A 25,329-nucleotide genomic window follows, 5' to 3' on the forward strand; every position below is an offset into this window, starting at 1 on the left:
GGCACAAATATGTCACCAGACTTGGCATGAGGATCCTGGCAGGGACATCCTTTCCTTGGTTCCTCCCAGAGGTAAGAAAAGGGGCCTGGGGTCTCCCAAGGGCCACCTGCTAACTCTCACCTGACTCCCTGACAAGGGAGTAGCCATTCTATGGGTTCTGATTCATTCCTGCCGCCCTGAGTAAGACACCAGCAGAGTATGCCAACCTTTGTATCAACAGCACACCCTTTGACCAAGCCAGCAGCTGACCTCAGCGTGGGAAGGGCAGGGAAGGTCCCTAAGCCTTGGACAGAGCCCCGCCGCTCCACAGTCTGGCTGTCACCTTCTGTCCTTGACCTGTCCATGTACAGGCTCAACTTGCCAAGTACTTTCTCAACCCTCAGCTCCCAGAAACACCTGGAGGAACACAGTGCTCTCACCCACAGTACCTGGGAGAGTACCGCGGGAGACATGGGAGAACTCAGCTAAACCGAGACATGTCTGACGCTTCAGGCTTTGGTCAGGCAGCCCTGGACCCGGTCTCTGTCCCCTGGACTTCACCCATGACCAGCGGCCCCAGGAACACAGATGGCAGCAGTCCCTGGCTCCAGGGAACTCTGAGGCCACTGGGACGTTCACTGAACCTGCTGGCCAAACCTGGCCAGTCTTCTCTCCAGCCACCCTCTCTGCTGTGACTCTTCATGGCCACTGCCTTTTCATGGTCCCTCAGGCTGGTGGCTGCTGTTCCCCCAGCCTGCTGGCCCTCTGCTTTCCCTCCTCATACACATTCTTTAGGACCCACTACAAATCGCTCCTCCCCCAGGAAGCCTTCGTGGGTAAGCAAGCACTTCTCAGAATCTCCTCCAGATTCCTTACAGCTGGTGGCTGGGTCGGACCCCAGAGAGCTTCAGGCTTGGGTCAGCAGGTCCAGGGTGGGATCTGAAAATGTGCATTTCTAACAAGCTTCCAGCTCTGCAGCTGCTCTGGGACTTCACCTCAAGAACGACTGCTTTGGGACTTCCCAGCTGGTGGTTAAGAATCTGCATACCAATGCAGGGACATGGGCTCAATCCTGGGTCCAGGAAGATCCCACACGCCGCAGAACAACTAATCCAGCACACACAACCACTAAGCCTGCACGGTAGAGCCCATGGGCCCCGATTCCTGAAGCCCACAGGCCTACAGCCTGTGCTCCGCAACAAGAGACGTCCCCGCTCTCTGCCACAGGGAAAGCTGTGCGCAGCAACAAAGATGCAGCACAATCAAAAATAAAAGCAAACAAACAAGTCTTAAAAGAGAAAGTCCACCTTGCAATGCAAGGGACACAGGTTCGATCCCTGGTTGTGGGGCTACGATCCATATGTCCCGGGGCAACGAAGCCCCAGCTCTGCAAGTACTGAGCACACGCGCCAGAACGAAGCATCCCGCCTGACACAGCGAAGACCCCCGCATGCCACAACCCAGACCCATGCAGCCAAGTAAATAACCAGGTTTTTAAAGAAGAGCCACTGCTTTGTGCCAATGCTTTCCAACTGGGGTTCGTGGGAGGCGTGCTGGGGCCTCCGCGAGGGCGTGTGTGAAGGAGGAGACGGCTCCCTCCAGCCCTGCAGGGTGGCCGTGCTCCTGTGTGCTCAACATGATTGAATTCCACGTAAAGTTTTGATTGAAGGCAGGATTTAGTTACTGGGAACAACGCTGCCCTTCACTCATCGCGATCGGACGTGCTCTTGCTTCCAGGAGGCCAGGCCGGCGTCCGGACGGGGTTTTGCTCTCACGTCCCGCGCTTTCCCCGAGGAACGGCTCCCCCTCCACGCAGAGGTCTTATGTGACTTTAAGTGTCGCACAGACAAACATGTCTCGTGCGAGTAATTCCCTTTATACGTATTATAAAAATATTTATAACTAAAATAATTTTTAAATGTTCCTAGTTGAGAATTCATTTGACTGAGGAAAAAAATATATAAGCGTAGCGAACTAGCAGAGCTGTAATTTCACAGATGATATTACTCAGGATGAAGCTAAATTTAAAAAGTGAGCAAATTTAAAGCTGATTAAGGGAGGGCATTAAGTAATAGCCCAGCTAACATACAGATAATGTAAAAATCAGGGTGATGGTTGCAAAGACTGAAGGTTAGGAAATACTGTCCTTTAGAACAGTTTGAAAGTCACTTAAGGAAAAGTCCTACTCTCTCCTTGCTCTGGAATTTCTTCCCCTTGAGTTCCAAGCTCATCTCCCCCTGTTTTCTTTCTTAAACTAATCAAAGATTAGGATGACATTTTTAAAAGGGCATCTCATTAAGCAGCCTCGTCTCCATTGGAGCAGAGGCTCCTGCCCAGGAGCCAGCTGGCCATTCATCTTATGGTAATAAGCTGTCATCTCCCGGTGGGTCTGCCCTCCTCCCTTCCTCCAAGACCGCCTCTCTTGCCCCAACCCGCCACTCTGTGAAGCATATGTGTGTGTGTGTGTGTGTGTGTGTTGGGGGTGGGGAGTCGGGAGAAGCAGAACCAGAGCTGCCCGGCAGCTTCTCGCAGCGCTGGATCCGGCGGGAAGGTGCTGGGGTGGGGGGCGCTCTGCAGCAGGACTGGGACCGTGGTCCTCACCTGTACACCGTGGTCGGCGGGGAGCTCAGGCTGTCGTAGACGAGCCTCACGTGGCCCTGGTACAGCTCCAGCGCCAGGGGGTCGTTGTCCCCCTTGTAGAGGAGGATGCCGTTGTCCTTGTCCGTGGCCACCTGGAGGGAGGCACAGAGTCAGGGCCGCCCGGAGGCCCCTCCCGCTCCCCACCTCCCAGAGCCTTTTTCCAGGTGGCATTTCCTGAACGAACCCTGGGTCTGAATTCATGTCCTTGTTTCCTCTTCCATCTAGTCCGTATATTTCCATGACGAAGGCCTGTGCTTAATACTCAAGCAAATGCTGATCGAGCAATTCCAAACACTTATGGGGTATTCAATATGTGTGGCTATGTTTTTATGTTGTGTGTGTGTGTAAGTGAACACATATATAAAAATGCCAGGAACCATAAGCTCTGATCTAGCCTCTTGGGGCCTTCATCTCTTTGTATATAGTAATAATTAGAAACAAAAGACTAACCACCACTATGTAATTCAGTGTTGACTATGAACTCAGAAATTTTTTAAAACACCAGTGTCTGGGCTTCCCCCCAAACCAATTACATACAAATCGCTAGAGGTGAGACCCAGGCAAAGATAAGATGCCCTGAGAGAGTCTAGTGTGTTGCCAAGGCTGAGAAGCACTGGTTTCAGAAGCTGCTGCTCAGAAGACATGTTCGCCAGGCACTGGGCTGCAAGGCTGGGCTCGCTGACCAGCCTGTCAGTGCCCACCGCCGGGCACAGGAGCAGCAGAAAGAGGGGGTGTGGAGCAGGCAGTCGGATAGAACACTGGGGTGTCTGGGACCCGGGGCCCAGTTAGTTGGGATGTAACACTGGGTCTCTGGGTGAGTAGGACTAAGGGAGGAAGGCAGGAGGGCAATGAAGTGACCCGGGACAAGGGGTGATGGCACCTAGAGCTTCTTTCTTGTGTGTGCCAGTAGTCCACCCCCATCTCAGAGGCCTGCTTATGGACTGGGGGCTCCACGAGGTGAGGCCATGAGAACATTTGTGCATCTCTGCAGCCCCAGTCTCTAGAACGGTACCTAGCAGGTATAGATGGCCAGTGGATCTTTGTTGAATGAATAATTTTCTCCATAAGTTTAAACCCAGGCTAGTGTAGCCATAGCCAGAAGGAAGAAGGGGCCTCAGTGGATGCCACATGGCAGGGCTGCTACCTGGCCTGCACCCTCTAGCTGCGCCCACTGCTCACCAAGCCTGATCTATAGGCAGGTCCTGCTCTATGTCAAGTGTGTGCACGCTCAGTCATTCAGTTGTGTCCGACTCTCTGTGACCCTGTGGACTGTAGCCCGCCAGGCTCCTCTGTCCATTGGATTCTCCAGGCAAGAATACTGGAGTGGGTTATCATGCCCTCTCTTCTCCAGGGGATCTTCCCAACCCAGGGATCAAACACACGTCTCTTACATTTCCTGCATTGGCAGGTGAGTTCTCTAGCATGAGTGCCATCTGGGTCTCTCTATATCATATCCCTTGCCTTCCCCTCTGCCCCCAACAGCACTGAGGTCATCCGGAAATGTGCTTTGGAAGAACTACTCAGATCCACAGGTAAGGAGCCTGACAGAAGTTAGTTGGAAAAGAATCTGGTTCACACTAAACAGTTTCCTGCTCCCTGAAAGATGCCCTGCTCCCTCCTGCCTCTGGGTCTTTGCAGACGCTGATCTCCCAGGCTCGAACGCACCCCCTCTTCACTCTGCGTTATCAGCCCTTTCACCCTTCTCCAGGCAAACTCCTACTCATCCTTCAGGCCTCAGCTTAGTTATCACTGCCTCTGGGGAACCTTCCCTGATTCTTCCAAGCAGGCAGGGATTACGGCCCCACCTGCATGCTCCCACATCACCAAGGGTTGTCATTGACCATTTCCTTGCTCGCCTGTCCTGGGCAAGGGGCTTGGCTGTCTTGTCCCCCACTGAATCCCCATTGCCTGCTTGGCAGGTCGTAGTTGAATGACTGTTCCCTAGAGGAGTCAGGAGCTGTCTGTAGAAGCCTCTGCATGGAGTTGGCCCAGGCACCCCCCCCCCCAGCTGTTTGCAGAACAGTCAGAGCTTGGGGGCACGTCAGAGTCCTTCCAAGGGCTGAGTCGGGGGGAGGCGCACCTGCAGAGAGATGTTGGCCTGGGGCCGGACCTTGGCTGAGGCCAGCTCCACGTAGGAGTCCTTGCCCACGAAGTTGACGGTGATGAGCTTCTCGCACCGTGGGCCGGCGAAGCCCGGGGGGCAGCGGCAGGTGGGCTCCTGCCGCACCACAATGCACTGGGCCCCGTTCTGGCAGTCGTAGTGGTCACAGGGGCTGGTCTGCAGCAGGACCATGGGTGGGGGCTGCTCACAGAGGGGCCCGCTGGGTGGGCGGAGGATGACGGGAGAGAGAGGACAGGGGCGGTGAGAGGAGGCAACAGCCCACTTAGGCCAAAGAGCTGCCTGGGGAGAGGGCGGCATGAAAGGGAATGGGGACTGCTTCCAGCCCTGCCAGTGACTGGGGGAAGGCTGGTTCCTTCTCTAAGCCACGGATTTCCCACTTTTAAAATAATGTGGTTGGACTAGAGTGCAGGTCCTCAGTTTCTGTGTCATCAGAATCACCTGCGACACATTTGTTACAGGTGCAGATTCTCTTCTAGCCATGAGTGAGCGCATAAGCAGCATGGGATGTGCACACTATGGAACACTATTCAGCCTTGGAAAGGAAGGGCATTCCAACATATGTGACAATACGGATGGACCTTGAGATGGCACTGAGCCAAAGGAGCGGTTACAAGACAGACACTGTCTGGTTCCATTCATATGAGGCACTCAGAGAGGTTAGACTCATGGAAACAGAAAGTAGAGTGGTGACTGCCGGGGCTAGAGAAGGGGGAGTTGGGAGGTACAGTTTCAGTTTGTGAAATAAAAAGATTTCTGGTGACGGATGGTGGTGATGGTCGCACAACAGTATGAATGCACTTACTGTACATTTAAAAATGCTTAAGATGGTAAATTTTGTGTTATGTGCATTTTGCCACAATTAGAAACATTTTTTTTAAAGTGTGGGTTTCCAGCTCCTTCTCCCCACCCCTGATTCTAATTTCATAGCCCTGAGACTTATATTCTCATAAGCCTCACACGCAAAGGGCCTCAGTGAGTCTTTGGAACCAACCACCTTGAGAACTCCTGGTTCCTTCCAGCTCAGGGCTCATCTGCACGTTTGGATCTACGCTTCCGTGAGACCTGACATGTGCACAAGACACGTCCTCCAGGCTGAGCCCTGTGACTGCAGTTCCTGGCCCCCCACCCGGGACCCCTGTGCCCTGCCCTTTCAGTCAGCGAGGGACCTGGGGCTGACACCCATACACTCCCTCCACATACCCCCCGACAGCTGACCGCCTGGCCAGTGCCTCCTGTCTCTTCTCTCCAGGCTTCAGCGACTCCCCCAAATCCTCCCATCCACCTCCATTTTCCTGCCACTAGGGAATCCATAATGGTTTATTCTCCAGCCTAGAAAGAAGATCCTGCCAGCGTGGCCATGTGGCTACCTCCACCCTGCAAGCTGGGCTCCAAATGGTATCATCTTTCATTACATGGGATCATGCCCAAGTTTGACCCTAAGTCCAGCTGCCACGGGGTTGCCCTGGGTACCTCCCTTTTCCATCCACAGCACGGGGTTAACAATGTCTGCTCTGGGACTTGGAGGGCATGAGGAAGGTTTAGGAAATAAAGACACCACGGAGATGCAGGGCTAGGGTCACCTGGGCACCCCCCCAGCCCCCCCACCCTCTGCCGCCTGCCCGGCAGCCCCTCAGCCCTACCTGAAGCCCTGGGGGCAGACGCACGTGTAGCCGTTGACCGCGTCCACACACTGGGCCCCGTGGCGGCACCGGTGGGTGGCGCAGTCATCGTCGTCCACCTCACAGAGCTTCCCGCTGTAGCCAGGGAGACATTCGCACCTGCAACACAGCAGAGCAAGGCTGCTCCGTGGCCCGGCCAGCTTCCAGGCAGCCTCTCCTGTATCTCCCCTTGTCCTCAAGGCCCCTCGGCTCCTGCGAGCTCCCCAAAGCCCAGCCCACAGCCTGCAAGTCAGTGTCTGCCTGGTTTACACAGGGCACCTTATAGACTAGTTCTATGAAGACAGTGGTAGATCCCAGTCAAAACCTTGTCAGGAGCTGGCTGAGGGGCTCACGTTGCAGTGAGACAGGTTTTGGCTTGGGTCTACCATTGTCTACATAGAACTAATATTCAGCTTAGCCCTCCTTCGTGCACCGTTCACAGAGCACCTTGCTGAGTGAGGTCTCTCAGCACCCAGTGAGCGAGGGTCTGCCCCCTCCAGCATCAGGAGGAGACCTGGGCTCTGGGAGAGCGGACTTGACTTCCCCGAGGCCCCACAGTGTCACGATACTTCGTTTACGCTTGTGTGTGTCAGATGCTGCTCTCCGTGGATCTCTCCACGGAGAGATCGCTGCTACTCGTTGCCTCTCTGTGTTGCAGTTTCTCCATCCTTAAATATGGCTGACGATCAATACCTTCACCTCTCAATGGTGGTTTAAGAAACTAAGCGATCCACTCTGTGCAGGTCCACACTGAATAAGCAGGGTGACATGTAGAAGGAGCTGATGAGGATGGTGAAGAAATGATGCTATTGGCACTTCCTTTGATTCTTCTCTATTGTTTATTCATTTTTCTCCCCCAGAGATTCAGGCTGATATAAATTCAGGCTGATATGAAATGCTACTCAGTCATAAAAAGGAATGAAATTGGGTCATTTGGAGAGATGTGAATGGACCTAGAGTCTGTCATAAAGAATGAAGTAGAAGGAGAAAAACAAATATTATATATTTATGTGTATATGTGGAATCTAGGAAAAGGGTGAAGATGAACATATTTGAATCTAGAAAAAGGGCAAGAATAAAGACTCAGACGTAGAGAACAGACATGTGGATACAGCGGGGAATAGGCTGAATTGGAGAGTAGCACTGACATACATACATCACCATGTGTAAAACAGATGCTAGTGGGAAGCTTCTGTACCGCACAGGGAGCTCAGCTTGGTACTCTGTGACGACTCTGTGATGACTCAGATGGGCGGGATTGGGTGGGGTGGGAGGAAGGCTCAAGAGGGAGGAGATGTATGCATACCTATAGTTGTTGTAAAGCAGAAACTAACACAACATTGTAAAGCAATTATACTCAAAAAAAAGAAAGAAAGAAAAGAAAAAACAACATTAAGCTGGGGAAAAAAAAACAAAGAGACAAGGGTGAATCCCTTTGCCTTCGATAGATGCCTCTTGGTCTCCAGGGCAGAGTATGGAGCTATGGTTCAACCCAGGCCTTGCAGGCCTGCCCGCCTCTCCCAGAGAAGCACGATGTTGGCAGCTCCATTGTGTCCCTGCAGGCCCAGGTTTCAACCTGGCCAGAGGCGGCTGCTATGGGCAGCCTCCCTGAATGTGGGCCAGAAACATGCGTCTCTGGGCTCCTCTGTCTCAGGTGACAATGTGTCAAAGTCCCAGCAAGAAACAGACCACAGGTACCACCTTACTCACAGGGGCTCAAGCACATACACAGGCACAAATGAACACAGATCCTTCCTAGCTCCTCTCCTTCCTGCAGGGCCTTGAGCCTGCACACCTCTCTGGGGTCCCTGGCTGGATTTTACTGGGCAGAGTACGAAAAATAAACACACAAAAAAAATAAAAAAAAAATAAAAGAAAAATAAACACAGCCTGTGCAAGTCAGAGGAGGAAGCTGGTACAGGCAGGGGAAGGTGTGCAACAGGTGGTGAGGTAGGAAGTGAGACCTTGGAACACTTATGTGATGAAGGAGCCCGACTGGGGAAGCAGCAGGACAAAGGATGGTCCTCCCTCCCCACTCTCCTTGCTCCACCCCTCTAGGATGAAGAGAAGTGGGCTGGAATCGCAAGTAGGTCCTGGTGCTGCCGGGGTTGACAGAACACGCTGGGTGCTGTGGATTCGTGGTAAGGTATGATACTCAGGGGGCCAGAGTGTCCCTGGAGGCGGGCAAGTTCTAGAATTTGAGAATGTATTGGGCCTGCATTCCGAAGCTGTGAAATCTCTAAGATCTGACCTATTCACCTTTACTTATGTGATGGATAAATTTGAAACACATGACCTACTGCTGCACCAGCAAGTGCAAACTTTCACAGCTTTGCCCCCACTCATCGTAATCTTTGAAAGAGACATCCTGGGGATGACTTTGTGGGAGTGCATGGGGCATACACTGCAGACCAGGCCTCTGCGAGGGTTAAACCTGGCCCCGGTAGGAATATGTGCCTGTGTCTCCTGAATTCTAAGTACCTGCAGAGCAACTCAAGCTGTATGAGCTTCTCCGAGGCAACAATAGCTACTCACTACTTACAGGGGCAAACCCAGCCCAGTAGGCATGGAGTTCAAGGCTGCTGAAGTCTTCAGGAGGAATGAGGGAAGCCATGCTCCCTTGCAGATGAAGCCGTAGAGGTCTGGAGGCAGATGTGTTTACGGCCTTCTTTTCTTTTCAATGCTATAGCCCTCTCTACACCTGTGCTTCCTAAACAAAACCCCCAGGAGTCTTGTAAAAGTACAGCTTCTGATTCAGGGAGTCTGGGTGGGGCCTGGGAATGAGCATTCCCAGTAAGCTCCCATGGGATGCTGACGCTGCTGGCTCATGGACCTTATCTCTAATGGGAAGAATCCCTACAAAATTTCTTTATCGGCTAAAGACAAGGAACTGGTGGTATACCCCGCATTCCCTGTTGTTTTCAAATGTTTTGTGTTTATCTTTTTTTCTAAAGCATAAGGTTTATGCCATTTTCATACACATTTAACCTATTGATTCTGGACAAAGAGGAGTAACCAAGTGACATCCTTGGTTTCAGGACAGCAGAAATGTCCGGACTGAGACGAGGAATCAGTCAGATCTGTGTCAGCCCTCACCCCTTCCGGCAGCACGCGCCAGCTGCTTGCTCCGCCTCACTGTGCTTCAGCCCACGCAGGAGGTGGGGACAGTTTCTACGTCCAGGGTGCCGAGTGTCACACGTGACGACGCGGAGCCTGACAACAGAGGAGCCGGCCCCGCCAGCTCTCTCTGGCCCTGTGACGTTCAGTCTGCGGTGGCAGTTACTTTCAGGCCTTCCATGCTCACGTCACAGATACTGAGACAGTCCTATCTGCTCTGTTGAGTTGAGGCCTCACTAGAACAGCATACAAGAACTCCCCAAGGATAAACACCTTCAGACCTGGGCAAAGGCTGCAGTGACTGCGGTCTCTTTTGTTAATGTCGCTGGGGCTCGCCTGGGGATGTGAGTCATTATGGTGCTGGTTGGGGGTGGGGGGGCATTGTGGGATAAAGTGAAAAATGTTGCACTGGGAGAAGGGGCTTTTGATTTAAACGCATCTTAATTTAAAAAAAAAAAAACATTATTGAGTTGGCCTGTAGACTTCGTCAAGATTCTAAGAGACACTGTGCGTAAATACATTATCTCAAGATTTTGAAAGCTAGACGGATTTCTTTCTGTTTTGTCCTTGAACTCAAGGAGGTCTTCGTTACAGTAGAGAGAGTTTCCAGGGACAGGAGCAGAGAATCAAGATCTGTTGTCCTAACTCCCTAGCACCCCAACCCCAGCCCAGCACCCTGGACCACTTCTGACCAGTCTCCATGCTCACTGTGCTCATCCAAGCCAGCATCTTCTGAGCCTCCTGCCCACTGGCTGGGAACACCACTGATCTCCTTCCATTCACGGATATTCCACCCAGTCTTCCTAGCTCAGTGACCACCACGACCCCTTCCTAGGCATACCCAAAGCACTCTGCCTGTCAGTCCAGCCGCCGCGGCTTTGGGTTCGAGTCTGTGCTTTAAGCCTCTCCTCCCAGCCCGTTGCTCGCCCCTCAGTTAAAGAGCAGCCCTGGTCTGAAGTCCGATCCTGGAGTGGGAGAAGCAGGGGCAGGCGGCAGAGGCATCTCTCGCTCTTCCTCACGCTGAGGTAACTGGTTACCCGAGAGCCTAGCTGGCACATCTCCGAGGGGATGGAGTCGGCAACGCAGACCTGAAGGACTTCAGCTTCCTCTATTCCCTCTGAGGCCAGAGCCCTGCACTCCTCTTACATTTCCCCTGGTCCCGGGCTCTAGGCTTCATATATCCAGATAGAAAAGGAAAACACAGAAAGACCTGCTCATGGCCCTGTCACCCTAACTTACCATGGACTCTGCTCCGCCTGCAGGCCCCTGCTTCTCTCAGCCCATCCCAATGCCACCCATCCTTTGGTGGTCACCTCAAGTCTCACCTCCTAGGGTAGAGGGATTCTCTCTCTACTCCAGAAGGTTATTCCCCCCTCCTCAGAATGCCAGCAGCACCCAGGACCTGAATCTAGGGCCCCAGGAATTCCTTCTTTTCTAAAGCTTTGTGTGGTGCCAAATTTCCCTCCCCCAGGTCCATGGCAAGAGCCTCGGATAGAGGGAATAAGAAACCACCCATGCTACCCACCATCCTCACCACAGTGAGGATTTGGGGACTGCGGTGGGTTGGCTGGGGGGCAACAACTGGAACCCATCGTTCTTACATTCTAGGATTCTAAGAGTTTACAAGTTCAAGTTTTGGAGAATCCATGAATCTAAGAGTCCACAGTTCTAAGACCCTGTGATCTCATAATGTCTGGGGCTTTCTAAGATCATGGGTTTGCAAGAAGTCCTGAGTTTGCAGTACAGAATCAGAGTCTCAGCACTCCCAGGCCTGAGAACTCTCTGCCACGTGGCTGAGAGCTGAACAGACTCTGAGTGATGATAGTTCCTGGGGACATCTAGACTGGAGTCTGAGCTTGTGTCCTGAAGTGGCTGGAGATGCCGCTGGCTGACAGGCCCGCCAGAATTCTCCTTTGAGGCTCGTAAGCAGAGGCACCGAGCTTCACACCCACATCCGTTATCCCTGCAGGTGGCTGTGAGGGTCACTTTGGGTGTCTTTGCTGAGAGCTTGTCTGGGGTCCCCCCCAGAGCTGCTCTGGTCTCTGTCAGATCCCCCAATCCTGATTCTTTGGTGTCAGAGGACCCCACTTTCCCCACTCAGTGCAGAGCCTACTGGGAAGGAGGGGAGGCAGGTGTGTGGAAAGGAGCTTTTGGGGAGAGGAGAGTGATCTTGACCAAAGGGTTCTGAGATATCCCTCCCAATGTCAGAAGATCCCAGGACCTGAAGGTCTCAGGATCTTCTCCAGAAGAGGCAACAGCACATTTTCACGAAGGAGAGTGGAGGGAGGAGGTGGGGACAGTGCCCAGGAGTGATTCCCCAGGGGCGCCCTGTGGTCTTCAGGCTCTGGAACTGCTGTCTTCTCCTGAGGCGGCCTCTTTGTGTATCCTTAGAACAGCTTGAGTGTGTCCCTACTCCCCTGGAGACACCGCCCCAGTGGCCACGTCGCTGGACCAGTCGGAGCCCACACCCTGCCTCCTCCCCACCACCACCGCCCAACACGCACAGGCACACGGGCTAGCAGCCTTGCTGGAGTCAGAGGGCAGGGTGGGCTGCATCTGGGGAATGGCACCTGATACCCTGTGGACTCTACTCCCCCTGTGGGGTGGCTCCACCATACTAGCTCTGGAAAGAAAAGATGTGGTAACAGCAACGTGCTTTTCAATTCATTTCCCAGAATAATAGAAATAAAAGAAAAACAATAAATGGGGCCTACTTAACCTCAAAAGCTTTTGTACAGAAAAGGAAACAATAAACAAAATGAAAAGACAACACACAGATTGGGAGAAAATACTTGCAAATGATGTGACTGATAAGGGACTGGTCTCTAAAATTTACAAACAGCTTATGAAACTTAATAGTATCAAAACAAAACAACCCACTCAAAAAATGGGCAGAAGACCTGAACAGACATTTCTCTAAAGAGGACACATAGGCACATGTGTCCATAGGCACATGAAAAGATGCTCAACATCACTAGTTACTAGAGGAATGCAAATCAAAACTATGAGATATTACCTCACATCAGTCAGAATGGCTAGCATCAAAAAATCCACAAAGAATAAATGCTGAAGGTGATGTGGAGAGAAGGGAACCCTCTTGCAATGTTAGTTGGAATGTAGATTGGTACAGCCACTATGGAGAACAGTATGAAGGTTCCTTAAAAAATTAAAAATAGAGCTACCAGATGAACCTGAAATCCAACTCCTGGGCATACATCCAGAGAACTGGCCCTACAAGATCCATGCAGCCCAGTGTTCACTGCAGCGCCATTTACAGCAGCCAAGACATGGAGACAGCCTACAAGCCCACCGACAGAGGACTGGATAAAGAAGGTGTGTTTCATATTTACCATGGAATATTATTCAGCCATTGAAAAGGTGACATAAGGCCATTTGCAGCAACATGGATGGAACTAGAGACTGTCATACTGAGTGAAGTCAGTCAGACAGAGAAGGAGAAATATCATATGCCATCCATTATAGGTAGAATCTAAAAAGAAATGATACAAATGAACTCATAAAGCAGACAGAGACTCACAGACTTAGAAAACAAACTCGTGGTTGTCACGGAGAAGGGACAGTTAAGGACTTTGGGAATATATAGGCTATTTTTAAAAAGGATAATTAACAAGGACCTGCTGTAGGGCGTGTGGAACTCTGCTCACTGTTACATGTCAGCCTGGATGGGAGGGGAGTTTGGGGGAGAACGGATACATCTGCATGTACGACTGAGTCCCTTTACTGCACCGGAAACTATCACAACATTGTTAATTAGCTGCTTTTGGTGTTAAAATAAATAAATACATAAAACTCAAGTGTTCTAACAGGAAAAAGAAAACGAAAACATGTGCTGAGAGAGAGGGAGGGAGGGAAGAGAAGGAAGACTAGGGAGGGGTCAGGGAAAGGGGCTCCCTCTCTCTCAAGAGAGGAGAGAACAGGGAGGGCAGACACAGAGACGCATAAAGAAAGACACCGACAAAGAGACAGACAGTGAATTAGACCGTGACTAGTCAGAGGTATAGAAAAGCACATGTTAGCAAAGAGGTAGTAGAAACAGAGAGCGTGGGGGAAAAAAAATGGAAGGAACCCCAGAGCCTTAAACCCAGGCTATTGGAGCCAAATCCTTGGGACCTGGTGTCAGGCATGAATGAGCCTCACCTGAATTCTCTGTCCAGGGAGATGCACTTGGCCTCATGCTGACAGAGGTTCATCCCCGGCACACAGTGGTCAATCACCTCGTCGCACAGCTCACCTGGTGGGGCGGGTAGAGAGCCCAGGTGTCAGGGAGGATACAGGGGGATGCCCCAGCTAGGAGGTCAGGTTCATCCAGTCCCTGGTCAGGAGGCCATGATATCAGGAGCCTGCCATTTATCCTCTAGGCATCTCCTTTCTTCTGTACCTCTGTCTCAATTTCCCTCGCAGTGACCACAAGAAGACCCCAGGACCTCTCTTGGGTACTGTTAGAGCTTTACCATTTGGCTGTTTCACTTGATTATCCAGGGGCTGCAGCAGCTAAAACCACCCCTGCCTTGGTGAAAGTCACTCGCTTGTGTCTGATTCTTTGCAACCCCATGGACTATACAGTCCATGGAATTCTCCAGGCCAGAATACTGGAGTGGGTAGCTGTTCCCTTCTCCAGAGGATCTTCCCAACTCAGGGGTTGAACCCAGGTCTCCCGCACTGCAGGCAGATTCCTTACTGCCTGAGCCACCCAGGAAGCCCACCCCTGACTTTGGGCTGTGCTTATTTGTTTTTCATTCCACACTCATTTATGGAGCACCTGCTGTGTGGCAGCCGTCTGCCAGGGCCCAGGGACACCGCAGTGACCCAGTCCCAACCTCCCCCAAGGGGTGTGTGTGTGTGTGTGTGTGTGTGTGTGTGTGTGTGTGTGTGTGTGTGTGTGTGTGTGTGTGTGTGTGTGTGTGTGTGTGTGTGTGTGTGTGTGTGTGTGTGTGTGTGTGTTGGGTTGCGGGGGCGGATCTACAAATAATCAGGCAATTATAACACACAGGTGTCAGCGTGATGATGGGAAAACCTGGTGGAAACTCTGGGGTTTCTTGGAGGGGCAGCCAGAGCTGAGCAGTGCAGTCCACCTGTTACAGACAAGTAAGCCCCATGGATTTTCTCAGAGAAGAAAATATGCAAAGAATTTGAAGTTCTGGTCTCTGGCTACATCCCCTTTGAAATTCACAGGGCCAGAAAAATGCCTAACAGGTCATAAATACCCAAAGATAAAAGGCCTGCCGATAAGCCCTGGAAAACTCACACCACCAGAAAGCAGGAATGTGGGAGGTCAGACAGGCCTGCAGGGGTCAGGTTCCTGGAAGACACACCGCTGATAGCTTCCTCGCATTCCACCCAGTCAGGCCATGTGGAGAGTGACGGGGAGAAACAAGCTTCCAGCCAGAGAGCTGTGGGGCAGGTGTGCCCGGGGCAGGGTGAAGGACGGTCTGAGGGTGGCTAGGGGGAAAAGCGCGGCAGACAGAGCCCCAGAGTCGGCTCTCTGCTGCGGTGGGGGCAAGCGGACCCCACCCTGCTTTCACTGTGTCCCCAGTCTCTCAAGACCTCAAGACCCTCTCTAGGAGGGTACCTGTGTGACTTCTAAGCCTCTTCTGCTTATTGTCCGCCAGTAACACCGAGAGAGGTATATTCTCTGTGGGACACTTGTGACATTTTCTGGCACAGACAAAAACCTAGATGTCCCATTCTCAGGAACAAAGTACAACGAGTCAGAACTTCATCCCAGTCAATGGCAGACACAGGCAGGAAACTGCCTTCGTGAGTGTTCCCTTGGCAGCCCCCACCCCATCCATTCTCCCACTGTCAGCTCAGACCTGAATAAAGCATGAGCAAAGGCAAGTGCCTCTCAGTTGGCCTCAGACACCACTGGGGAGTCCAGGGCTCCCAAAGGAGGGGATGAACATGAACTAAATGAACAGAGAGCTGAAAGTTGGGGACCTGCTCAAAGTGGGGAGGAGTGAATGATTTGTGGGGGTGGGAGGGGGAGGGGTGGACAAACGAAGGGAGAGGGTCTTTGGGAAGTCTTTGAGAAGCCCCTCAGGGCATATTATGGGTTTTTTTGTTCTTTTTTTGGATTCAAGTCTTTGTCCAGAGGGGGAAAGGAGGCGGAGTTTTTGGAAGAAGCCTAGGAAGTGGTGGGCTTCCCAGGGGGAGCAGTGGTAAAGAACCTGCTGGCCAACACAGGAGACACAAGAGACTCCGGTTTGATCCCTGGGTGGGGAAGATCCCTGGAGAAGGAAATGGCCACCCACTCCAGTATTCTTGCCTGGAGAATCCCATGGACAGAATTTGGCAGGCTACAGTCCGTGGGGCCTGCAGAGTCAGACTTGTCTGAGCACACACAGTGGTCTCTTCTAATGCATGACAAGCCCACCCAGGGCCCCACACAGCAGCCCACTCCTGGGTGCCGGGGACTCACCCGTGTAGTTTGGTGGGCACACACACACGTAGTTGTTGACCCCGTCCACACAGGTGGCGTTGTTCTCGCAGTCGTTGTCCTCACAGTCGTCTGGGTTGATCTCACACCGCTGCCCCTCGAAGCCCAGAGGGCAGGAGCAGCTTTGGGGATGTGTGGGTGGGGTCAAGGGTCAGGGAGTGGGGGTAGGTTGGAGCAGCAGAGGGGAAGGTAGGGGTGGAAAATACAGTCAGTGAGGCTTCTCCTCTGGATGGAAGTCTGAGGCCATTCTTGGGGCACACAAGGCCTGGCGTTCTGAGCAGGAAGACCATTAGGAGCCTAAGAGAGCATTTCTTCTAGACCCCTGCCTCCGGGCAGTGTTTCGTCTCTCCTGGCTCTGGGTGGCTGCCTTGCCTGGGGGCAGTTCCTATGGGCAATGCCGCCTTCACCACCCCTCAGCTGGAAGTGGTAGAGCTTTAATTCCTCCCTGTCTCTTAAGCAACCCTTCAGCTATGTTCTATGGGTAGTTTCTTTTGTAGACAAAAGGAGAAACAGCAAAACAAACTCTGTACTTTTTTTTGTGACCTTCTACTCAAGGGCAGGTCATAGACTTTTGCCAAGAGAACGTACTGGACATAGCAAACACCCTCTTCCAACAACACAAGAGAAGACTCTACACATGGACATCACCAGATGGTCAACACCAAAATCAGACTGATTATGTTCTTTGCAGCCAAAGATGGAGAAGCTCTATACAGTCAGCAAAAACAAGACCGGGAGCTGACTGTGGCTCAGATCATGAACTCCTTATTGCCAAATTCAGAATTAAATTGAAGAAAGTAGGGAAAACCACAAGACCATTCAGGTATGAGCTAAATCAAATCCCTTAGGATTATACACTGGAAGTGAGAAATAGATTTAAGGGACATCTGATAGACAGAGTGCCTGATGAACTATGAATGGAGGTTCATGACATTGTACAGGAGACCTTACAAATAGCTGTGAAAATAAGGGAAGTGAAAAGCAAAGGAGAAAAGGAATGATATTCCCATTTGGATGCAGACTTCCAAAGAATAGCAAGGAAAGATAAGAAAACCTTCCTCAGCAATCAATGCAAAGAAATAGAGGAAAACAACAGAACGGGAAAGACTAGAGATCTCTTCAAGAAAATTAGAGATACCAAGGGAACATTTCATGCAAAGATGGGCTTGATAAAGGACAGAAATGGTATGGACCTAACAGAAGCAGAAGATATTAAGAAGAGGTGGCAAGAATACACAGAAGAACTGTACAAAAAAGATCTTCACGACCCAGATAATCATGATGGTATGATCACTCACCTAGAGCCAGACATCCTGGAATGTGAAGTCAAGTGGGCCTTAGAAAGCATCACTATGAACAAAGCTAGCGGAGGTGATGGAATTCCAGTTGAGCTATTTCAAATCCTGAAAGATGATGCTGTGAAAGTGCTGCACTCATTATGCCAGCAAATTTGGAAAACTCAGCAGTGGGCATAGGACTGGAAAAGGTCAGTCTTCATTCCAATCCTAAAGAAAGGCAATGCCAAAGAATGCTCAAACTACCGCACAATTGCACTCATCTCACACGTTAGTAAAGTAATGCTCAAAATTCTCCAAGCCAGGCTTCAGCAATACATGAACTGTGAACTTCCAGATGTTCAAGCTGGTTTTAGAAAAGGCAGAGGAAGCAGAGATCAAATTGCCAACATCCAATGGTTCATCAAAAAAGCAAAAGAATTTCAGAAAAACATCTATTTCTGCTTTATTGACTATGTCAAAGCTTCTGACTGTGTGGATCACAACAAACTGTGGAAAATTCTGAAAGAGATGGGAATAACAGACCACCTGACCTGCCTCCTCTTCTTCTTTTTTTTTTTTTCTGACCTGCCTCTTGAGAAACCTATATGCAGGTCAAGAAGCAACAGTTAGAACTGGACATGGACCAACAGACTGGTTCCAAATAGGAAAAGGAGTACGTCAAGGCTGTATATTGTCACCCTGCTTATTTAACTTATATGCAGAGTACATCATCGGAGAAGGCACCCCACTCTGGTACTCTTGCCTGGAAAATCCCATGGATGGGGGAGTCTGGTAGGCTGCAGTCCATGGGGTCGCTAAGAGTCAGACATGACTGAGCAACTTCACTTTCATTTTTCACTTTCATGCATTGGAGAAGGAAATGGCAACCCACTCCAGTGTTCTTGACTGGTGAATCCCAGGGACGGGGGAGCCTGGTAGGCTGCCGTCTATGGGGTTGCACAGAGTCGGACACGACTGAAGTGACTTAGCAGCAGAGTACATCATGAGAAACGCTGGGCTGGAAGAAGCACAAGCTGGAATCAAGACTGCCGGGAGAAATATCAATAACCTCAGATACGCAGATGATACCACCCTTATGGCAGAAAGTGAAGAAGAACTAAAAAGCCTCTTGATGAAGGTGAAAGAGGAGAGTGGAAAAGTTGGCTTAAAGCTCAACATTCAGGAAACTAAGATCATGGCATCTGGTCCCATCACTTCATGGCAAATAGATGGGGAAACAGTGGAAACAGTGGCTGACTTTATTTTTTTGGGCTCCAAAATCACTGCAGACAGTGATTGCAGCCATGAAATTAAAGGACGCATACTCCTTGGAAGGAAAGTTATGACCAACCTAGACAGCATATTAAAAAGCAGAGACATTACTTTGCCAACAAAGGTCCATCTAGTCAAGGCTATGATTTTTCCCATGGTCATGTATGGATGTGAGGGTTGGACTGTGAAGAAAGCTGAGCACCAAAGAATTGATGCTTTTGAACTGTGGTGTTGGAGAAGACTCTTGAGAGTCCCTTGGACAGCAAGGAGAACCAACCAGTACATCCTAAAGGAGATAAGTCCTGGGTGTTCATTGGAAGGACTGATGCTGAAACTCCAATACTTTCGCCACCTCATGCAAAGAGTTGACTCACTGGAAAGACCCTGATGCTGGGAGGGATTGGGGGCAGGAGGAGAAGGGGACAACAGAGGATGAGAGGATGGATGGCATCACCGACTCAATGGACATGGGTTTGGGTAAACTCCAGGAGTTGGTGATGGACAGGGAGGCCTGGCATGCTGTGATTCATGGGGTCTCAAAGAGTCAGACATGACTGAGCAACTGAACTGAACTCAAGGGCAGCTTTTTAATCGAGAGGAGGAGCAGGACTTAGTGGCCAAGATCAGGCTTTGCAACCAAGTTTCCTGGGTTAAATTCCACATGTGTTTCATCATCTGTTGACTAGTGGTACCATCTACCTCCAGGGTGACTGTAGGCATTAAATGAGATTATACAAGGAGAACGCTTAGAGGGGTACACAGCACAGAGAACATGTTAGCTAGATTTTGTTCTAGACAAAACCACACACCTCCTTAACCTTCCCTCAGGGATGACATTTCTCCCTATCATGTATCCCTGCTACTTCTGAGCCCACTCCTGCTTCTGGAAGATGAGGGGGTTGGGTGGGAGGACACGTTTCCTGCCAACACTTTCTGGTCAGTCTGGTTAAAAACACTATAGACCAGCATGACGCAATTCCTTAACTTGTCCCTGCAGTGTTAAACCTCTTGCATACAAACCTCATTCCCTCTCCTCTGCCTGGCCTTGGCCACAGCCCCAGGGTCAGGATGCATGTTCGATAATAAGTCAGAAAAAAAATCAGTCAGTATTGCTAAAGGTTGGGCAGATGACAAGGGGTGAGAGGCTTTGAGAGGGTGCAGGTGGAAGATGAGAGTCTGATTAAATGAACAATGAGAGTCTGATTAAATGAAATAAAATGAACAATACAGGAATCTCACTCTTCCCATGGGCCACCCCCCTTGTCAGGGACCAGGGTCCTGTGTTCCAGCTCAGACCAAGAATCCCAGGCCTCCCTCCATTTGAAACTAAACAAATAGAAAGTGGATTTTTGTGGCCTTATTTTTTTTTTCCCTGCACCCATGTGGTTTGTGGGCTCTTAGTTCCCTGACCAGGGATTGAACCCAGGTCCATGGCAGTGAAAGCCCAAGTCTTAATCACTTGGACCACCAGGGAATTCCCTTAGAATCCAAATTAATGTCCTTTTTTCTATGACCTGAAAAGCGGGTCACATTTTCTACAAAAGGCAGGCAGAAGGATTCTTGGGTCTGAGTTCTTCAACTCTTCATGGAGCAAAATAAATTGACTCTAACTCTGTTCTTTTCTTTCTTCTTCTTTTTGCTCTTAGGGACCCTGGGCATTCATGAAGAAGGTCATTTCTTCAGAGCCACAGGGGGGCAGGTTTCTGAAGGTTTAACATAGCACTGGTTTAACATAGCATTGCCTATTTTCCTGATATGAGTTATTTTCCTCTGACTCTCCCCGGAGAGAACTTAGGGCTCTTAGGACTGCATGAAAGTGGGGTAAGGAGGGGCTGGTCAAGGGAGCAGAGGTTGCTCATGGACTGGACCAAGGGTGGGAAAGAGGTTAAAGTCTCTTTTGTCCTCACTGGAAACCTGGTGGAAGGTGGGGGGAGGAGGGAAGAGGGGATGTCACTGATATCTCAAGAGCACTGTGTCAGCTGTGTGGACAGACAGCAAGTCACATCTCCTGTCCAGCCAGCCCTGCCAGCCTTTGCCTGTTGTGTGAGCAGACAGTCAATGCTTCAAGACTGAAGAAGCATCTGGATGAAGAGGTAGGTGATGCTTCCAGAATTCTGACTAGTCAGAGGTGTCACAGATTGAATTGTGTCCCTTCAAAAAGATATGTTGACATCTTAACCCCCCTCCCCCAAGCCTCAGAACGTGACCTCATTGGGAAACAGAGTCATTGCAGCTGTCATGAGCTAACTGAAGATGAGGTGACGTTGGGGTGGCATGGGCCCCAAATCTCACATGACTGGTGTCCTTAAGAGAAGCCAGTCATGTGGACACAGACCCAGGGAGAAGGCTGTGTGTGCAGCTGAAGGCAGAGACTACAGTGACACAGCTGCAGGTCAAGAAATGCCTGAAGCTGCCAGCAACCCTCAGCAGCTAGAAGGCGAGAAAGGAGCCCCTCCCGGTTTCAGAGGGAGTGTGCCCCTACTGAGGCCTCCATGCCGGGCCTCAGCCTCCTGAGCTGTGTGAGAAGCCGCTCTTTGGTTCCAGGCCCTTGAGCCTGCGGTCCTTTGTTATGGCATCTTGAGGTCACTGGACAGAGGAGGGACACGGGAGCAAGGCCACCCGACAGGGGCCCTCCCTGTGCCAGCCTGCCAGGTGCAGCCCTGGGTGGTGGGGCAGGGTGGGGGGCCCCACACAAGCTATGCATCCCAGGATGGGGGCCTCATTGCCTGAGCCCTGCATCCCATTTTCCAAACCCTGTAGGGCCGTTTTCCTTGAAAATTAAGTCCTAAAAAGTCCAGTTCATCTGGATTTCCTCAGTGATGGAGGGTGCAGACAGACCCTTTCGTGTCCCCGCAGAGAGGGCAGTGATACCTGCAGGGGTGCCCCGGCCTCTTGGGGACGACGCGGGCCCCGGGGCTGGGGTGGGGATGGGGCCAGGCTCTCCGGTCCTGGAGGAGTGCCTCCTGGCTGAGGCCACGTGGCCACTGCTGCGTGCGCTCTGGGTGGCTTCTCCTCACGGCCACTCTGCTGGGGGAGAGTGGGTGGTTTGGCCTGCTACAGGCAGGAAAATGAGCTCAGCCTTGAATTTCACTTTTCCAGAGTTGAGTTTGATGGGGCTGACTTGGCAGATGGAGATGTGGGCAGCTGTGTTCCCCAGGGAGAACCTGGCACCCAGAAGCTGAATTTCTTTCACAGACCACATAGTCACCCGGCCAGAGGGCCTGTGGTTGTTCACTGTCTGTCACCTGAGTGCTCCGACCTCCTCACGCAGCACGGCACCCAGTGCCCCTTCCTTTGCTGCCTGACCCCCTGGCGCTTTGGGGGTGCCCCATGGGCCCGCGCCCCCTGATCTGCTCTTGCCAGGGTAGAGCCCGGGAAACTGGGCATCAGCAGGCCGCGAGGGGTGGGTGGGAAGCAGGAAGGCGCCGGAGGTTTGGCAGAGGCCCAGAGGGCCAGCTCCAAAGACAATGAGAAAAAAGTCTAAGTGTCTTCTACCTCTTCCCTTCCTGAGCTCTTAGGCCAGGGAGGAAACGGCAGGGTTGGAAGACTCAGGGATGAGTGTCAGGATATGTGACCCAGAGTAAATCAATCTCCGTGCCTCGGTTTCCCCATCTGTTAAATGGGGACAGGAACGACCTGTATCGGTTACGGTCCTTGGGAGGATTTAAATGAAATTTAGAGTTAAGTGCCTGGCACATAATGAGCATGTAATCAACACAGGAAAGAATAGTGGAATTTCCAGGCCGGCGGGTTTTTTGAGCTGTTGATTACCCTATCCTGCTGTGACTTCAGCTAGCAACTGTAGCTTCCCTTGGAGACCTCCTGGCTCTGGAGACAGACTCCCTGAATTCAGATGCCAGTCTGAACACTTTCTGTGTAACTGCAGACGAACAGTTTATCCCTTTGAGGCCCTAACTTCCTTGTCTGTACAACAGGGATAGCAGTAGCTGCCTTACAAGGAAGGCAAAGCCTTCAAGTCCTTCACACCGAGGGCTGGGCGGGGCGCGGGCCACAGGAGGCGCGCAGCTGGGTTTCCTCCGCCTGCCGCAGAGTCGCCAGGCAGACAGGAGGGAAGGCCCGGGGTGAGCTGTTACCTGAACCCGCCCTTGTGGGTGTCACTCAAGTGGCAGGTGCCTCCATGCAGACAGGGGTTCTGAATGCAGGTGTTGACGGGCACGGTGCAGTCTCTGCCCTGAGGAGAGAGAGAAGCACGTCGTGAGGGAGGCCCTCCGCGGCCGCCATGGTGAGGAGGCCCCACGGGCTCCCAGCTCCCTCTGGGGTGAGGGCAGGGGGCGGTCTCTGCCCTGAGGAGAGAGAGGAGCACATCGTGAGGGAGGCCCTCCGCGGCCGCCATGATGAGGAGGCCCCACGGGCTCCCAGCTCCCTCTGGGGTGAGGGCAGAGGGCGGTCTCTGCCCTGAGGAGAGAGAGGAGCACGTCGTGAGGGAGGCCCTCCGCGGCCGCCATGATGAGGAGGCCCCACGGGCTCCCAGCTCCCTCTGGGGTGAGGGCAGGGGGCGGTCGCCCGGGCTCTGGGACAAGCGAGCTGTCTGTGTGACCCGGGGAAAGCCCGAGGGAGCCCCTGCCTTGGGTCTCTCCATGGTGCACGGTGCGGGGGACGAGAGCTGAGCTCAGGACCAGGGCCCCCAGCCTCACTACTGCCCAGACTGCACCCCCTCCTCACTGTCCCAACCCACAGGCCGAGAGCAGGGGCTCTGGAGCCTGGAAGCGCTGGTTCACCTCCCAGCTTCACCTCTTCCTGGTTGGCTGACCTTTACCTTGTATTAACTTTTTAACTTCTACAAGCCTACCTCAAAGAGCTGTTACCACAGTTGAACTAGACCTTTCAATAAGGAAGTGCTTAAAATATTACATAACACATCTAGCACATAGTAGGTACTCTATAAATGCCAGTAGATGATGTTATCACTAACCTCACTGAGGCGTAACTGTCATCTACAACTTGGAGGGTAGACCATGGCTGAAGTGTGGTCAACAGACCTTGGCCTAAAGTGCCAAGCCCCCAGGGAGTTGTCTCTGATTGGTCCAGACGTGGGCATGGGTGTTGCTATTTGCTCTTAAGTTCTCTGGGTGATCCTGATGGCAGGCCACCCCGAGACCCCCTGTGAGAGAAATTTTGGGCAGAGTGGGATTTCTCTGTACCAGGCACCCTGAAGGGGATGTGTGCACTAAGAAGGTGCCAACTGTGTGCAGGTGGGGAGGCGCATGCCAGGGAGGAGGAACAGTGAGGGCACAGGCGCCGCAGAGACAGGCCTCCATCCCAGGGAGTTGCCCCAGGCTTGGTCCTCTGCCACCAGCTTCTCCCGTGGCATCGACGGACCAGCACTGCACCCAGGTTTTGGCAGCCGGTTCCCTGGATGACCTGTGCAATCTGGCAGCGGGGGTGGAGGGGTGGAGAGGGATGTCTGCTGCATTTGCTTCTGGGCTGTGGGCTCAGTGTGGGCGTGGGGCCAGGCGGGGGCCATCACGGGAGCCCTCCCACCGCCACACCACCTGCTCACCATCTGCCCAAGAAAACCCTCCTTCCCACTCTGCCACTGCTGCCCGTGCCCGCAACGAGAGGCACTGGGCTCCCTGGCTGGACCCTCCTGGGCTCTGCCTTCTCCCACTGCCTCAGCTCTGCAGCCTCAGGTCCGGCCTCCAGCAGCCGGAAGGCAGGGTTGCATCTGTCCGCTGCTTTTCGTGCCCGTCACAGGTTTCTCAGAGGGGAGATCTGGGGTGGGATCTGGGCTTATCCTAAGCCAGAGCAACATGGGGTCCCTTTCTGCAAGCCCGTGTGTCGATGGAAACTGCAGTGCTCATTCTCACTCCCATATTCGGAGTACAGTTTCTGTTCCAGGACTCATGCTGAGTTTCACATTCACAATGGTGTATGATGTTCATAACACCCCTACAATATGGGTGTGGTGTTATTACCCTCACTCTTACTGAGAGGGAAGATGGACTTGGAAAGTGAGGCAATAGGTCCACTCTCACACAGCGGTATGTGGAACCAGCACAGCTGAACCCAGACATCCAGTCCAAAGCCAATTCTGGGAACTGCTCGCTGGGCGCCTACTCTGCCTCTCTCAAAGCACAGGCTCTGCAGGTAGGCAGATCTGAGCGCACATGCTGGTCTGACTGCTGCTGCTAAATTGAGGAAATTACCAGTTCTCTCTGAGACTTTTTTCATTATCTGTAAAATGGCAATAATAATACCTATTGTATGGATTTAACAAATGATTAGAAATCACACTCATCTAAGGCATCTGACCCTGGCAGATAATGGTAGCTCATAAATAAGAGCTATTCAGATACAGACCATGATGATGATAGGGGCCTGAGATAGATTTTTGGGTTTCCCGGTGACTCAGATGGTAAAGAATCCACCTGCCATGCAGGAGACCTGAGTTCGATCCCTGGGCTGGGAAGATCCCCTGGAGAAGGAAATGGCTACCCCCTCCAGGATTCTTGCCTGGAGAATCCCATGGACAGAGGAGCCTGGTGGGCTGTACTCCATGGGGTCGCAAAGAGTCGGACACCACCTAGTGACTAAACAGCAACAGCAACTGAATGGTGAAGGATGTGTCGTGTGTGTGTGTGTGTGTGTGTGTGTGTGTCTGTGTGTTGGTGGATAAATGGGCCTGGACTGCAGGACCTGCCTGAGCAGGTCAAGGCATGGCCTCCCTGATTCCTGCCTGGGCCAGTGTCTTTGCTCTGGGGACTTGCAAGTCCCAGAGGCTCCCGGGGGATTCCTCCCCTGGGGTGGGGCAGGGGTGGAGGTGGTGTCTCCTCTAGCCCCAGATGC

General features: G+C 52.0%; 1 protein-coding gene across 2 annotated transcripts in view; it reads right to left on the reverse strand.

Moving 5' to 3' along the window:
* Positions 1-25,329, reverse strand: part of SLIT3 (slit guidance ligand 3) — a 717,262-nt gene that overhangs the window by 25,972 nt on the left and 665,961 nt on the right. For both annotated transcript variants that reach the window (XM_043488926.1, XM_043488927.1), the window contains 6 exons: positions 22,617-22,714; positions 15,956-16,095; positions 13,675-13,768; positions 6,382-6,519; positions 4,700-4,940; positions 2,581-2,711 (listed from right to left, as the gene is read on the reverse strand). In XM_043488926.1, coding sequence (XP_043344861.1) covers positions 2,581-2,711; positions 4,700-4,940; positions 6,382-6,519; positions 13,675-13,768; positions 15,956-16,095; positions 22,617-22,714 — 842 coding nt within the window. The remainder of the gene's footprint in view (positions 1-2,580; positions 2,712-4,699; positions 4,941-6,381; positions 6,520-13,674; positions 13,769-15,955; positions 16,096-22,616; positions 22,715-25,329) is intronic.

This window comes from Cervus canadensis, chromosome 16 (assembly GCF_019320065.1).
Source record: "Cervus canadensis isolate Bull #8, Minnesota chromosome 16, ASM1932006v1, whole genome shotgun sequence".
NCBI classification, from domain to species: domain Eukaryota; kingdom Metazoa; phylum Chordata; class Mammalia; order Artiodactyla; family Cervidae; genus Cervus; species Cervus canadensis.